The following is a 17,831-nucleotide window of genomic DNA, read 5'->3' as shown; positions in this document are numbered from 1 at the left end:
ATGTCTGATGTATCTCTTTGCATGAGACTATAAACTGGACATATTATCCTGTTCTGCAAGTGCTGACATATACCCAGCTCTGGTACCCAGCTTCAGTACAGATTTCTTTATCCATCTAGATAAAATCTCTTTTAGAGATTTAAGCTATGTCCAGTTGTCTGAATTTGGATCTTCAGTGTCTCTTATGCAGGATGGAGCCAGCAGACCCAAGCCTGGCGTCAAATGAATCTACGCTTATATACCATTTCATATACATTTCTTCAGGAATAAATCTGGAAAAATGTGGAAGGGCATGCAAAAAAGAGGTGTCATTGCTGAGGAGTGTGTCATTGCACAGAGGAAGAACATGTATTTTGATCTTGTTCAGTCAGTTTGTGGTGGAATATCCAAAACTTTTCGTGAACACAGACATCTTAATGTCCTCAATATACTGAGTACTTCAAAACCATCAATTTATCTATTAACATGGAAACTCACTAAGTTTAGGCAAAAAAAAAACACAAACATTTGGATATTACATTTTGGCTTGATCATACATCCCAAAGATGACACAATATAATGGATCATCAAGTTCTAGAGCCATAGCTGATCTTTGCATTTGGATTGTAAAACTTTCCAGTTGAGCATCAGGGCTTCTTGAGAACTTGTTTCAGAACTGGTTCACACACTTTGCATATTTTCTGCTCTTCAGCCCACACTGAAAGTGGAGATTCCTGCCTGACAGAAAATCCGTCTTCCCTGAAATCCTTGTTCGGATATTGTGATGGTCAGTTATTCAGAACTGTGATTTTCTGACAAGTGGACAAATCAGCAAATATACCCATTTGCTTGGGTGCCTGAATAAGAGCAGAGTATGTTAGAAAATAGGATTGACTGCCAGTATTAAAACGGGTGGTCTGTTATGCCTTGTTTGAAAAACATTTTCAAGAAGTTTGTTGTGTGTCTGTTTGCTTGCATGAATGCAGTGAATTCTAGCTTGAATTCTAAAGGAATTTAGAGCCACATACTTATGTGGCTGAACATGCAAAATTTGGGTCTGAGTGCTGTTGCCAAACTAATTGCACAATGACATTGCTATAAAACGATCTTTGCAGACAGTAAGGCTGTTGAAATGCCACAGGATATTTCTGAGAAAAAAAAAAGCATGAGCTATAAAGTTCTTGTAGAGCTTTACAGTAACAGAACAGTCACTATGGGAATTGTACTGTGATTTATGTGATAATCAGGTGGAAACAATGTCTTAAGGCATGGAACCACACACCACAGGCATTGTGATTTCAGTATGGAGGTAGCTGAGCAGCCAGTGGGCAATGTTGCTGAACATGTACTATCGAGTTGTTCACTAACACCCTGCCTACAGTCTCCAGCACTCGTAATCTATGAGGCTACACATCTTCTGTTTTTCTAAAATTGGTCCTCATCATGTTATAAAATTAAAAGTAATTTATTCAATTTTAATAATTAGGTGCTGTGTCTTTCACTTTTTAACCAAACTTTCCTACTTTTTTTCAAATATCAAATCTGCATTTTTATGTTCAGAGAGATCAAAAGATTCAGAGTTGGAGTTCCAAAAGTGACCAAAATTAACTTTTAAATGTGAAAAATAGAAATAATTGATGAGGTATTTCTCACTAAATAATTCATAAATATTTTCAGCATTCTTACAAAAACTGTAATACTATTTCTGCAGTTTCATAGAATCAGACTGGTTTGGGTTGGAAGAGACTTTAAAGACCATTCACATCCAACCCTCCTGCCACAGACAGGGACAACTTCCACTAGACCAGGTTGCTCCAAGCCCCATCCAGCCTGGCCTTGAACACCGCCAGGGATGGGGCAGTCACAGCTTCTTTGGGCAACCTGCGCCAGTGCCTACCACCTTCACAGTGAAGAACTTCTTCCTCATACCTCATCTAAATCTACCCTCTTTGAACTTAAAGCCATTCTCCCTTTTCCTATCGCTACCTGCCCTTGTGAAAAGTCCTTCTCCAGCTTTCTTATAATCCTCCTTTAGGTATGGGAAGGCTGCTCTAAGTTCTCCCTGGAACCTTCTTCAGGCTGCACAACCTCAACTCTCTCAGCCTGTCTTCATAGGAGAGGAGCTCATGGCCTCCTCTAGAGGGACAAATCTGTGTATTTTGTTTAGTTTTGTGTGACCTTGTTCAATTTGTTAAAATGAATCTAAGCAGTTTATGTAAGATTTACATTACTCTATAAATCTGTGGCTAAATATAAATATAAAGAAAAGGAAGCAAAGCATATTATGTTCTTTTCAACTTTAACCATTCTAAAGATGTTACTAATATTGTGCATTTAATTGCAGAACAATTCTAGTATCTTTTTGCAATGTCCATCATACTATTTTCTGCTGAACAGGAGAAAAAAACCCCAAAACATTGAAATTATCTAAACATAAAATATTTGATAAATTGATTTAATTAAAAGTGAAATGTTTTTCAACATCAAAATTCACACTGAATCATATGTTTCCCTTTTCCTTGGAGAGGGAAAGAGCTATTAGTAATTCTAACCAAGTGTTTTATTAAATAAATGAAAACTTAGAGTTGCTCAACCTTTATTTGAGAGCTTGGATTTTGTGTGAAATAAGGGGTAATATTAAGTCATAAAATGCTATCTGTTCTGTGTTTTATAGATGTTAGCAGCAATTTTTCGCATGAGAAAAAGGCTAGCCCAGCTCCTGAAGTAATATTTTTCTGTATATGTTCCTGAATTTAGGAATATTTTCTAAATATGTTTCTCAGTCTGAAAGTAAAATGATCTCTTTTGACTTCAGTCATAGACTCTTAAAGTGTGATAATTTTTTTTAATGTGTGGAGGTGGGAGGGAGGAGGAGAGGAGGGATTGACAATGTGTTATAGTGACTGTAGAGAAGATGTGGTATGATTAAAACCTTTAAAATTGCTAAATCAGGCATAATACCGAGGCATTTTATCTCAAATCTCGCGTCTCACAACTTTACATCAACTATTTCATGTAAGCAATGAAAAGTGTATATTTTCAGATGGTTTTAATATGCAAAGTTTTAAAAGGAATCAGAGAAATTTTAAAAGTGATAATATAAATATTTGGTACTTTAGTGTTATTGAATAGCAATATTTGACAAGTTAAACATAGGAGTTTTATTCTCATTAGTGCTATTGCTTAATCCTTTTCTTCAAACACCTCAGTTTCTCTCTTGAAGCATTTTAGGTTCTTGAACTTGTAGAAAATGGAATAGTTCTGAAATAATTTTACTGCCTGCAGCTGTATTTTGTGCAAATTCTCTGCACAATTTGAATGGCCAGCTGAAGTGGTTTCTAGAAAGTCTGCAACTGTATTTAACTACTACGTATTTTATTCAATCTGCAGGGTAATGATGTTCGAATAATCCTTGGCCAGTTTGATGAGGAAATGGCTGTGAAAGTTTTCTGCTGTGTAAGTAAATATATTTCATTTCATATCAGAATAAAGAATATGTTACATTTGAATAAAAAAGAATATTTTGAGCATAAAAATATCTTCATGTAATTCAGCTCAGTCAAGGTTTATGTACTAAAGAGAGGTTACATATGCTTAGCTCCATTTCTCTTTCAATAAAATACTTTGTACTTGATTTCAGCTTAATTTAGGTGTTGACTGTATGGTTAGCAGCTTCTTACTTTTTCCTGTAGTGGAATTAAATGCCAAATAAATCTTGAGCATTTATCAGATCCAGGGAAACACTTGTATAGTAGCAAGAGATACAGGCAACTGCAAGATTTGAATCCTGTCCAAGAGTTGTGTTCTGGTGGTGATGTCTGCATGTGTGTGATTTTTGCATGTTTTGCTTTGAGAGAATAAGAAATTCAAGCAGTTCCTATACATGCTAACTAAGCAACCCTAACAATTTCTTCTACTCAAAATATTGCTAATTGTACAGTTGTCGTTCACTTCTGACTGCTGTATGTTTTACATGAAAGTGAATATTAGTTTGTAAAAAATAAAGTGTTTTGAATTAAAATAAATATAGTAGGACCAGCGTACATAATTCTCTCCATTTGTTTATGTCTGTGAATATGGTGCAAAAAACACAATGTGATTCCCATTGAAAGAATCAAGTCTAAAATATGGATCTTTATTTGTACCTGCTAAAAAACAAAACAAAACAGAAAAGCAAAAACAGGAGGCAGATTTTAGTGGCCTATTTTTTTTTATTGGTATTGAATTCTTAGTCTAAAGAACCTTATTAATCCTGTATGAGCAGAACACAATATAATGGAAAAGCAATATTGATTTCAGGGGGTGTTTTGTAATGTTCACTTAGACAATTGCATGTCCAAGCAAAGAAAGGAAAGACAAACGTTCAAAATCTGAGTGCTACATGTGTATCAGACACATGTTGGCTCATACTCAGCAGCTGTCCCAGTTGCTGGCAAAATTTGGAAAGGAGGTTGTAGAGTATATTTGGAAGGAACAAAATTCATTTGCATCCAAAAGGAAATGGACAGTATTATTTTCTTTTTCATTCTTCTCATCTCTGATAGGTCTTTGTATATAGGTTTTTCTGTTCTGGCATTTGAACTGGATTGACAGAGATAATTTTCCATTTTCCATTCCTGGAAGAAAGAATAGTCCTTCCTCAGCCCAACTCTTCCTCAGATCTCTTGTGGTGAGGCTGTATTTCCCCAGTTGAGTGGTCTTAGTCAGATCCAGTGTTAGAAAACAAATTGGCTTCATTTATGTCACTGCCCTTAGTATCTAGTTGCCTTCCTCTACAAGTCTTTTCCAAGCCCCTGTGCATGTGAGGCTACTGAAGAAATCTTAGAATTCCTTTGAAGAGTGTTCTTTTCCCTGCACCTCCTTAAGCTGGGGGTGTCTCTTTCATACAAATACGTGCTGCATCTTTTTGTGGCAACACTTTGGTAGTAGCATGGGAAGTGTGTGTAACTCAGAACAGTTTAAAGAATGATGGCTGCTCCTAAAATACATTAGTGTCAAAAATAATAAGGCATATTTTTCTGGAATCTGGAGAAATTTGAGAGATCACTTATTTCAGTTTGTATTAATGTATTTATATGAGAGTTTCAGCAGAAGATTGCAGGAGAGGGCAGTTCAAAGTAGGTCATTTATATATTAATGCCCTGCAATATGTCAGTAAGCTTGTTATTAGTCATAAAATGTATTGTTGGCTCATACATTTCTACAGCTATATGCCCCAAAGAGCAGAATAACTTAGATATGTTAAGTTTTTTAACCCCCTTCCCCAGGTGTGTCTTTAAAGAGGTTGCACTTTTGGGTCCCTGTTATATTTTGGAGGGTGGCTGATGTCAGCCAGAGAAAAACCTGGAGTTTGTTAAAGGAAGGTGCTATTGTACTAGTGTGAGAATTCTTTTTGCTGTGTTGTTTGTTTTGGGGTTTTTTTTTCTGATTGTGGTTATAACTGGAATAGTATTTGCTAATGGTCTGTGTAGATAGGAAAATCTTTAAAGTCTTCCTAAGTTTTCTGTCTGGATTCAACAGTCATATGCTGTGAGTTTTCCTCAGGAAATACATTTGGGTTCATATAAAATCATAAAATCATTTAAGTTGGAAAAATCCTGTAAGATCATTGAGGCCAAACATTAACATAGCACTGCCAATTCCACCATGTCCCAAAGTGCCACATCTACATACCTTTTAAATACCTCTAGGGATGGTGACTCAACTGCTTCCCTGAGCAGCTATAATGCTTGACTACCCTTTCAATGGAAAGTTTTTTCCTAATATCCAACCAAAACCTCCCCTGGCACAACTTGAGGCCATTTCTTCTTGTCCTATCACTTGTTACATGGAAGAAGAGAACAGCCCCCACTTCACTACAACCTTCTTTCAGCTACCTTTAGAGAGTGATAAGGTCTCCACTGAGTCTCCAGGCTAAACAATCCCAGTTCCCTCAGCTGCTCCTCTTAACAGTTGTACTCTAGATCCTTCATAAGTTTCATTGCTCTTCTTTGCACACAATATGCTCATTCTCATTTTCCCTGGCCATTCCCTTCCCCACACCTCTGTATACACACACATACAAACGATGCAGAGCACATAACTCAAAGAAAAATGGACTAAAAGATAGTCTAATTCAGTGGCAAAATTTAAAAACATGACAGGACTAATTGAAGGAGAAGTTAATATTTGCAGGTGTTTCTTATGATGATTTACCCTGGATTTGGAGAAGGCTGAGGTTCTGAATGACTTCTTTGCCTCAGTTTTCACTGACAAAGGCTCTGACCACACCACCCAGGTCTTGGAGGGCAGATGCAGGGACTGTGAGAATGAAGACCTTAGGCCCACTGTAGGAGAGGATCTGATTCGAGACCATCTTAAGAACCTGAACATACACAAGTCCATGGGACCTGATGAAATCCATCCAAGGGTCCTGAAGGAGCTGGCAAATGAAGTTGCTAAGCCACTGGCCATCATATTTGAAAAATCATGGCAGTCAGGTGAAGTTCCCGATGACTGGAAAAAGGGAAATATAACCCCCATTTTCAAGAAGGGGAAAATGGATGAGCCAGGGAATTACAGACCAGTCAGTCTCACCTCTGCGCCTATCAAAATCTTGGAGCAGATTCTCCTGGAAGGCATGCTAAGGCACATGGAAACAGCAAGGTACTTGGTGATAGCCAGCATGGCTTCACTAAGGGGAAATCCTGCCTGACCAATTTGGTGGCCTTCTATGACAGGGCTACAGAACTGATGGACAGGGGTGGAGCAGTTGATGTCTTCTACCTGGACTCGTGCAAAGCGTTCGACACTGTTCCACACGACATCCTTGTCTCTAAATTGGAGAGACATCAATTTGATAGGTGGACCATTCGGTGTATAAAGAACTGGCTAGATGGGGACATGTAAAGAGTTGTGGTCAAGGGCTCAGTGTCCAGTTGGAGACCAGTAACGAGTGGTGTCCCTCAGGGATCGGTGTTGGGAGTGGTAATGTTCAACATCTTTGTCACTGACATGTACAATGGTATTGAGTGTGCCCTCAGCAAGTTTCTGATGATGCCAAGCTGTGTGGTTCTGTTGATACGTTGGAGGGAAGGAATGTCATCCAGAGGGACCTTGACACACTTGTGAGGTGGGCTGATGCCAACCTCATGAAGTTTAACCGTGCCAAGTGCAAGGTCCTACACCTGGGTCAGAGCAATCCCAGGCACAGCTACAGGTTGGGCAAAGAAGACATTCAGAGCAGCCCTGAGGATAATGACTTGGGGGTGTTGGTCGGTGGGAAAATGAACATGAGCTGGCTTCAGTGTGTACACTCACACCCCAGAAAGCCAACTGTATCCTGGGCTGCATCAAAAGGAGTGTGACCAGCAGGTCGAAGGAGGTGATCCTGCCCCTCTACTCTGCTCTTGTGAGACCTCACTTGGAGTATTGTCCGCAGTTCTGGTATCCTCAACATAAAAAGGACATGGAACTGTTGGAACAAGTCCAGAGGAGGGCCACGAGGATGATCAGGGGACTGGAGCACCTCCCATATGAAGACAGGCTGATAAAGTTGGGGCTGTTCAGTCTGGAGAAGAGAAGGCTGCATGGAGACCTCATAGCAGCCTTCCAGTATCTGAAGGGGATCTATAAGGATGCTGGGGAGGGACCCTTCATTAGCGACTGTAGTGATAGGACAAGGGGTAAAGGGTTAAAACTTAAATAGGGGAGGTTTAGATTGGGTATTAGGAAGAAATTCTTTACTGTGAGGTTGGTGAGGCAGTGGAATGGGTTGCCCAGGGAGGTTGTGAATGCTCCATCCCTGGCAGTGTTCAAGGCCAGGTTGGATAAAGCCTTGGGTGAGATGCTTCAATGTGAGGCCCCCCTGCCCATGATAGGGGAGTTGGAACTAGATGATCTTAAGGTCCTTTCCAACCCTAACTGTTCTATGGTTCTATAATTTAAATAAGCTTAGTTATTCATTTACCATTAGTGTCAAAAATAGTTAGCAATTTTATTTCTATGGTAAATCTTGGCTTCCTAAATTTTTTTTCACCTCAGTGGTATGTATGTGATGTTTTTAATGGAATTGAAATTAAGGTATTTTGCTCAAAACTTAATACTTCAACAATCAAAATGGTCAACTGTGTTGGATATACTTTTTTTGGTTGCTTTTTTTTTAATTGGATTAGCGTGATTTTGTATCTTCCCAATGAAATCTTCAGTTCTGCAGAAAATTTATTTTTAAAAAATTGTTAGCAGGAATTTTTCCAGCATCTGATTTTCAAGCCATAGAAATATTGCAGTACAGCCATGCACACATCAAGACTGATGCCTGCCTGGTACAATTATCTGTCTGAAGACAGTTAAAGAAGATTACTATTATCCATAGGTCACTGCATGAGCTTCAGGTGGTTCTTTTAGTAAACATTTAGGAATAAATAAGCCAGACTTAATCAGCATTGTTGATACAACAGGGCTGGTCTCTGCTCAACTTGATCTGGTAGAGTTTTTTTTTCTGAGTTTGGGATTTGAAGGCAGTATTGATTTTTAATGAGAAACAGATGGACATTCATTGCAATTTAGAGCTCTATAGGCTTTCTCTAAAGGGTGGCATATAGAATATGTCCATGCTGACATGATGGAAACTCAGTAAGAGTAAAATTCTGCAGGCCCATTTACACAAACTCCAGTAATTTTTTACTACACACAGAAAGATCTCTCACAGAAATTTCTTTGTTGTAAATATGCATCTTTTTATGGACTCAAACAAGAACAAAACCTTAACCAAACCAAAAACTTCAGTCTCACAAGGGAAAAGAATGTCCAGGACAATTTCCTGGCTGCTTGGTAGCAACTCAGTGTTTTTGCAGCCTAGATGGGGCACGTGGGAAAGATTAGGGAAGATACGCGATTACTTTATGCTGTTCTAATGGTATACAGCACTTGTAAATCTTCTTTGCCCTGCTCTTGTGTGCCAACAAATCTTCCCCTTAGAAAGTGAAACCTGTAAGAAGTGGTCTGTGCGCATTCAAATATTTTGTGAAAGATCTGCATATTTCAAGGAAACATATCTTTAAAGCATCAAAATCATCTCTGTTTAGCAGAATTGACAGGAAGGAAATAGTGGCAAAAAAACATTGTTTTGAAATAAATCTTCTGGGACCCAGACACTGAAATGCCTGAACACTAGCAACTGTCCCTACAAAAATGAGTGCATGATCATGGTGCTCAGCTTTGGAGGAGCTAGTTTTGGTCCCTTTGTCTTTCCCAGACCACCCTTCAAGCCCATCATTTCGGCAGATGAAGAGCTGCTACCTCTTAAAACATTTGTTGTTGGCTTTTGTCTGCTTGTTTTGGGTTTATTTTTTGTTTCTTTGGTTTTTGTTTTTGACTACATTCTTGCAGGAAGGTGAAAGCTTGGGTGCAGCTTTCTTGGGAGTGATCCCTTGTTTCCAGGGTGGAATTTCCAGCTAGTTGGAAACTTTCAGTTTATATCCTGTATCCCAGGTCATTTGCAGGTTATGCAGGAAACAGGCTTAAGTGCTTATGCAAACAGAAAAATCTAACAGCTGTTTCAGGATAGTTCACAGCCAATATTTTCTTGCGACACATGATTTGATACTTTTGTCTGTATAGAGCAAAGGAAGTGACAGAAGATTGTCCTTCTCTGTAAGCACTTTTCTGTGTCAGTTTGTGTCCTCAGTGATTTTAACACTGTCAAATAAAAGTCACCATATTACTGAAAGCTCTTGATTGACCTAATTGTGTAACGGAAACACTTTTAGAATCGGGAAGTATTACAGGATGCGATTGCAGTTTTCCTCACAGCTGGACCTGGGAGGCAGTGTCACCATAGCTGTAGCAGAAGTGGAGATGGGCAGGAGGGCAAAAGCAGAGGTGATTCTGGAAGGGTAGAATTAACGAGCTAGATAAAGACAAACAATTTATGTGGAATATGGAATCAGTAAGATGTGAGATGCAAGACACTTGGTTTCAGACAGAAGCACTTTCAAGTGACATCGCATGAAAATGCATTAAATTCAATTTTAACTGAACAAAAGCTCCTGCAACCAGGAGCCGAACAAAGCTGCTTTATGTTTATGAACTGAGTTGGCACCATTATAATAGCCTTCACAGATTTAAATGATAATTTTAATTTTAATCTTAACATATTTAGGAGGCGGTCTTTTTTGTATTTTTTACTATTCATCTTTATGTATCTGATAGGCATTTGCTGTGATCTTTGGGATACTTTTCAAAACGATTATGTTCTGAATGACTAATATGTCCTGTTTGCATTCTCATCATTTCCTCCTTCTGTAACATTTTCTGTGAAGATGTAGCAGTTTTCCAGCTAAGAGCTCTAAGGTTGCACCATGTATTTCTAAAAATTGAAATTTTTATTGTATGTCTTGTATCTCCAGTATTGCTTCTATTAGGAGCCAAAGAAGCATGAAGCCTGCTGTTTTGAAATGGAGTCTGACTGAAATGTCAAAAGAGAAATATCTAGTTAAAAGACAGTGAGAGAAACATCTGAGAGAAAATTTGCTAATTTTATTCTAGAACACTCTTCACAATGGAATAGAATATCTACTGTGAATATATAAGCTTTTAGGCACAGCAACATGCATGCCTGAGTAATCAAGTATTTGTTATGTTTTTATATGTACCTGCTATGCATTGAAAGGAGATAACCATCATCTCAGTATCTTGGAGTACAGTGGGCTGTATTCAGCATCCAAACAATATAGAATTTCACCTGAAGAAATTTCTTGCTGAAAAGAAATTGGTGATTTGCTTGCTGTATCAATTTACTACTGATTCATGCTCCCCAGGAGAAACTGCTTACTTAGCATCCTTGTGGTCTCTGTTTTAATACAGTCACATAATTCATATTTGCAACATTATAATTTGGTGGCGCCTATTATCCAAATTTACTTGTTTTTGTGTGGTCTTCAGTATGATATTAGGATGATAATAACTTAAATATGGCAGCATGGTGGTCCTACCAGTCACATAATAGTTCTTATAGAGAATTTTATAAGCAAATATTATGCTTTCTGCTAATGTTCTTCTTTATCTCCCCCAGTTTTAAAATCCAGAATTTTATTTTTCTATTTTTGAATAAATGGTCTATTGAAAGCAAAACAGGTTTTAGTAAATTCTCTTCTCATAACCTGAATTTTAAAGAAAGGGATCTTCAACAAAGGAGTCTTCATTATTAGCAAGTAATTATCCTAAACTGTTCAAAATGTTTTTGTAACCTTTAATTATATCATAATTTCATTAATAATGGAAAAAAATGAACAGCAAACAGTCACTTTTATGTTCACTATATCTATTGCAATGTCTATTAGCTTTTCTATTTTGCTTTCTTTGTAGGCTTATGAAGAAGAAATGTATGGCAGCAAATATCAGTGGATTATTCCAGGGTGGTATGAAAACCTTTGGTGGGAATCCTGGATTAATTCCTCACAGTGTCTCACCAAAAATCTTCTTGCAGCCATGGAAGGTTATATTGGAGTGGACTTTGAGCCTCTCAGCTCAAAAATGCTGAAGACCATATCAGGAAGGGTTTGTATTTTTCCATCATCTATTTTATTATAACCATTAGTTGTCTCACCGCTGTCTTGACACAGCAAAGCACTGAGGAAGGAGGTGAAGCTAAAGGATTCTTCTACAAATAGAGCTGGCCGTCATCATGGTCAGTCTTATCTTTCCACTGTTTTTCAAATTTTAAATATTTAGAAGTCAATTTGAATTCTCTATAGGATAAGGAAGCAGTAAAGTCCCTTGCCTCATGCCTGTCCTCTTCCCCCTGTATGAACATTTCAGTTAAATGTACAGTAAAGCTTGAATTATTGTCTGCAGTAGTATGCACTGTGTCATATCAGGTTCAATAACTGAACACAGAAACAAGAAACTTTCGTATTTAAACCTAATCCAGTAAGCAGCTAATTTCAGTGGTGATTTGTGCCTCTCAGAACTAGGGGGTGGGGGCACTTGTTTTAAGTATGTAAATATGCGGTATTTCCATGAAGAACATTACATTTTGTCACAGAACAAATTAATGCAAACTCTGGCCAATGAATAAACATGCCTGATTTTGCTGGTTTTGTCTTTTTTTCATCTATCTTTCCTGCCTTGCTGAGTGAGCATGAAAGGCAACTTTATAAAAAGGCAACTCATCATAAGATAGAACACCATAAAAAGCACAGTAAACTTGTAAAACATAAACAAATTGCTACTCACATAATTTCATATTAGTCAAATAGTTGCTCAAATAAAGTTTATTTGATTTCCTATAAAGTATAATCAGATCCTTAATTTGCAAGGATATGGACTAATTCCGTTCTAGTATTATGGCTCTCCAGTGTTTTGGTAGCTTGGTTGAACTGAAGCCTTTTGTTCAAAAGGAAAGCAAGCTGCCCTTCATAAAAAGAAGCACAACAATTGCATTTCAGTCTATCTCCTAGACCTTTCTCCCAGTCTTACCATCAGTCTTGTGAGTTAGGCAGCACATGGGTTTGGAATTTTAGTTTCTTTCTTAATTTTTGGTTTGGTGGCCATTCCTGTCTTAGTCATGAATGTCTCTGAATTGGAGGGTGTAGTTTGAGGTGTATGTTTGGATGCAACTCTGTAGAATGTTAAATATTGAAGTAAAACTGAAGTTTTTCTCCTCTGCAGACTCCACAGCAATATGAAAAGGAATACAATGCTAAGCGTGGTGATGGTCAATCCAGCAAATTCCATGGTTATGCCTATGATGGAATATGGGTGATTGCCAAGACCCTACAGCGGGCAATGAAGTATCTGAATAGTACCAATAAACATCAAAAAATTGAAGATTTTAACTACACAAATCACAAACTTGGAAAAATTTTTCTAGATGCTATGAATGAAACCAACTTCTTCGGGGTAACGGTGAGTCCTGAACAGATACCTGTGGGGTGGAGGAGGCTTGTGAATTTATATTTGCATCTGAAACAAGTATTAAATTTTAAATGCTTTTTTTTAGAAAACAGAAACACTGTTGTGTGTTTCTTATATCTTCAGAGCTTCCATAGTTCTACTTTATCTTGGGAATTAATGTTAGTACCTTGAGGCTTTTGCTCATTGCCTGTCTTCTGATGCCAGTTATCAGATTTTTAAGCATGAATGTCATCTGAATTAACAACTTAGAGTGGTCTCAAGGGAACCTCAGATACTGCAAGTGGCAGTGACCTTTTAAGTGGTAATTTTTTTATAGTAGTTGAGGAGTAGATAGGATGTGACCTGAAAATCACAGTTAGAAAATCTCCTATCAGTTACCCTCAAAACAGATGTTGAAGTAGCAGAACTAAGGTTGTCATACATATCACAAACTAGTTCAAGGAGGAAATGCCTGTGTATAGACATCAATGAGTGCAGGCTCAACTTTTTGATATCTTTCTTAATTGTGGAAGAAGTCTATGTTTTGTTTCACAATGCAATTGAAACTAATTTAGGATTTGCAAGTAAAAAGAAAGACATGGAAAGACAGTACTAGAATCTAGTTACCTGTAGAGTATGCATTTTGCTTCCTTCTTACACTGAATTTGACTGAAGATTCCAGTAGAGGAATCTGGTATCCCACTATTTCCATAGCAGGACTGATAAAATGATAGGAGCTATGAGGTTGAAATTGTATATTGCTATGTAGTTCCAGGTTTTTTTTCTTTCCCCATCTTAGCCTTTTTGCCTGATGTTTAGTCTTCACAGCCACTTAGACTAAAAATTATAGGTTTCATTTGCACTGTTTAATTGCCCTTCACTGCTTCCCCCCCCCCCCAAAAAAAAAAAAAAAAGCTAAAACCTAAGATGAAGAAGGTTCCTATATATTAGTTTCAGAGACCAACCAAAACCTCATATATCAACTGTATCCCTTTAGGGAGGGAATGAATCAATGATTCATTAACTATACTCATCCATGTTTATTTACTTCATTCTCTCAGTTATACTGTTTTAAAAAGAAATTACTGCACAATTATTCACTGCATTTAGTGTTTATCCAAGGCATTTTGTGAAATGCTTCTCTTTAACGTTGTGACCAATTGTCGTGACAATGCACAGCCCATATCTGGTATTTCCAAGGATCTTGCTTCTTGTTCCTATAATACATTCACAAAATGCACTTTAAGCAGAAAGATATGAAAAGAAAAATATCTGTAGCACCTATATTTTCTTAGGATATAATTAGAACAAACAATACCCAAAGTTCCAGATAGTGTGAAGAAGAGTTCTTAACAGAGAGATACTAAATATTTGTATTGAAGTATTCAGAACATTGAAGGAACAGATTGTTTCTTACCAGAAATATTTTTAAACCTTTTATTCTTCAGTCTAATAGATTGGTGTCATATGTGACCTAATTTAAAACTTCCACTGGAATATAAGTTTTAGGTCTTGGAGTACCAAATTTCTTTTTCTTTTTTTTTTTCCCCAGGAAAAGTAATTTAGTGCAAAATTTCTTTTTTAAAAAATATTCTTATCAGGAAAAGGGTTTTCCTTTATTCTAGGGTATCTATGGCTAAGATAAAAAGAGTTTCTGGAAAAAAAGAAGAAATAAAAGGAAGGACTAAATCTTAGCAATAGTCAAAAACTCATCTAATGATCATAAAATCATAGAATAGTTAGGATTGGAAAGGACCTCAAGATCATCTAGTTCCAACCCCCCTGCTATGGGCAGGGACATATCACACTAAAGCATGTCTCCAAAGGCTTTATCCAACATGGCCTTGAACACCGCCAGGGATGGAGCATTCACAACCTCCCTGGGTAACCCATTCCAGTACCTCACAACCCTCACAGTAAAGAATTTCTTTCTTATATCCAATCTAAACCTCTGCTGTTTAAGTTTTAATCCATTACCCCTTATCCCATCACTACAGTCCCTAATGAATAGTCCCTCCCCAGCATCCCTGTAGGCCCCCTTCAGATACTGGAAAGCTGCTATGAAGTCTCCATGCAGCCTTCTCTGCTCCAGGCTGAACAGCCCCAACTTTCTCAGCCTGTCTTCATATGGGAGGTGCTCCAGTCCCCTGATCATCCTCGTGGCCCTCCTCTGGACTTGTTCCAACAGTTCCATGCCCTTTTTATGTTGAGGACACCAGAACTGCACACAGTACTCCAAGTGAGGTCTCACGAGACCAGAGTAGAGGGGCAGGATCACCTCCTTCGACCTGCTGGTCACACTCCTTTTGATGCAGCCCAGAATACAGTTGGCTTTCTGGGGTGTGAGCGCACACTGAAGCCAGCTCATGTTCATTTTCTCATCGACCAGCACCCCCAAGTCATTATCCTCAGGGCTGCTCTGAATCTCTTCTCTGCCCAACCTGTAGCTGTGCCTGGGATTGCTCCCACCCAGGTGTAGGACCTTGCACTTGGCACGGTTAAACTTCATGAGGCTGGCATCAGCCCACCTCAAAAGTTTGTCAAGGTCCCTCTGGATGGCATTCCTTCCCTCCAGCGTATCAACCGAACCACACAGCTTGGTGTCATCGGCAAACTTGCTGAGGGTGCACTCAATCCCACTGTCCATATCAGCGACAAAGATGTTGAACAAGACCACTCCCAACACCAATCCCTGAGGAACACCACTCATTACTGGTCTCCAGCTGGACACTGAGCCCTTGATCACAACTCTTTACATGTGCCCATCCAGCCAGTTCTTTATCCACCAAGTGGTCCACCTATCAAATTGTTTTCTCTCCAATTTAGAGACAAAGATGTCATGTGGGACAGTGTCGAACGCTTTGCACAAGTCCAGGTAGATGACATCAACTGCTCTACCCCTGTCCATCAGTTCTGTAACCCCATCGTAGAAGGCCGCCAAATTGGTCAGGCAGGATTTCCCCTTAGTGAAGCCATGCTGGCTATCACCAAGCACCTTGTTGTTTTTCATGTGCCTTATATATGATATATAATAAACTATGTTGTTAATTATTAGGCAAGAGGAGAAGGTAGACAAGAGTCCATAGGCTAGAATCTAAATATTTAAAATTTGTTAAGAGGAATCTTTCATTATGCTTTCTGTGAATATGATATCAGAAACAAAGTCATGTGGTAAATAATAAATCCCTTTACTCAATTTTTGTTTTCTTTGCAGTTATTTATAGCAAGCCACCAAAAAAATATAATTACTATTGAGTAATGGATTTTGTGGAATTTTTAAAACAATTTTGAGAAGACTTGTTGGGAGTGAAGTGTGCCAGTTCCTGATTACATAAAATGTCATTCTTCCCTTTTTCTATTCTTTATTCTGATTTATTTTTTTTCCCCTAGGACACAACATTTAGAAAACAGTTTAGGTTATTAAAAAAAAGACTTGAAAGGACTAATCCATTTTGTACATCAGAAACTCAGTACATAGGTGTTATTTATTCTAATGCTACTGTGAGAAATCTACTGGAAAGAAAATTACAGCTATTCCTTAAACATTCCTGAAAGTTCTACTGATTTCCTAGATATTTTTTTCTCTTAGCAAAATGGTTTCCTCTGTTATTTTTCCTTCATGCTTATCTGATTTACAGTCATACTGATTATCATATAATTTTCTCATATATTTTGAATATAGAGCAAGGAAACATATAATTGTTGTTTTATCAGAAAACAGTAACATAGTTATCTGCTACACTTATTGAAAGGTAAAATGGATACTGTTTTAATAAAAGACTTTGAGATCAAAAATTCAGTGTGAAGTAATAAAAGACCTGCAGAGATATTCCTAGAGTTTTATTAATCACTGTCCTCATTTTGCAGTCCGATTCCAGCATATTGACTGTTTCCAAATTGTTTAAGGTGTTGTATTATTAGAAAGTTTCATCTGCAATGACCAGTTTTCAGGACAGGAGCTCTTTTGATTTGGCTTTCATGGTTTTAATTTTTCTAATTCCTTGCTTATAAGAGTACTTACTATTTAATGGGAAAGTTATTGAAACAAACAAAAAAAAAACTCTTCAAGGATTCTGAACAATTTTTTTCTACTTCTCTTAATCCAGATACAGCCAGTTTTGTAAACTGAATGCAGTCCTGCCACTCTAGTGGTTTATAAACTGCCAGATTCCTATTTCCTTGCTAAATATTTCCCTCTTTTCAAGTAGTACACATTCTTTCTGATAAACTGTGTCAGAAAATGAAAGATAAGGAGTGCTCACATAATTTATTTTGACAGTCTAGGTGTCTAAGGAGTCCCCTTATGTAGCTGGTAGAGCCACTGGAGATAATTTAGAGCTGGAGAATCTACTAAGTTCTCTGTTGGAGTGTTACTACTTTGAATCAGTAGAGAGTGATAAAGTGATTGGAAAAATATATCTGAGATGTCTATATATCTTCATTTAAATTTTACAGCAGTTTGTAACATGCTACCTGTAGCATGTCCATCATATATGTGAAAAAAAAATTGTAATAAAACAAAAAGTTTATTTTGTGTACTACTATCATAGAACAACCTTGTAGACTTTATAATTAGTGAAGAATTAATGCTGTGTTCTCAGGATACTGAGTCATACTAGCACATACTGAATCAAAACACATCTAGAGAACAGAGATTTTGGTTCAGCATTTTTTTTCTATTTTTTCACTCTTTGTAAAGACTATAGATGGTTACATAGCACCTTCCAACTACAACAATATTTATATTTCTTAGCAAAAAATATTGGTTACAATTGGAAAGATATTAAATACTGAATTTGTTCGCATATGGTAAAAGTTTGTATTGTTTCCATGGGGTAGCCAAGTGGTAGGAAAAATATGAGTGTTGGACATAATTTTCAATTTATTTTTTTATGCAGAGCATGAAGTGATTTTTAAAAAAGTTTTCCTCTAATTTTCTAATCACTTCACCTTTGTCACTAATGAAATGTCATGAA

At 37.5% G+C, this 17,831-nt stretch overlaps 1 protein-coding gene across 1 annotated transcript in view; it reads left to right on the top strand.

The window, feature by feature from the left end:
• GABBR2 (gamma-aminobutyric acid type B receptor subunit 2) overlaps positions 1-17,831 on the top strand; it is a 446,922-nt gene that overhangs the window by 211,573 nt on the left and 217,518 nt on the right. The window contains exons 5-7 of the mRNA XM_034064922.1: positions 3,370-3,435; positions 11,326-11,517; positions 12,631-12,867. Of these exons, the coding sequence (XP_033920813.1) occupies positions 3,370-3,435; positions 11,326-11,517; positions 12,631-12,867 (495 nt within the window). The remainder of the gene's footprint in view (positions 1-3,369; positions 3,436-11,325; positions 11,518-12,630; positions 12,868-17,831) is intronic.

The sequence above is a fragment of the Melopsittacus undulatus genome, chromosome 1, assembly GCF_012275295.1.
Source record: "Melopsittacus undulatus isolate bMelUnd1 chromosome 1, bMelUnd1.mat.Z, whole genome shotgun sequence".
NCBI lineage: Eukaryota > Metazoa > Chordata > Aves > Psittaciformes > Psittaculidae > Melopsittacus > Melopsittacus undulatus.
This window is presented reverse-complemented; position numbering and strand designations above follow the sequence as displayed.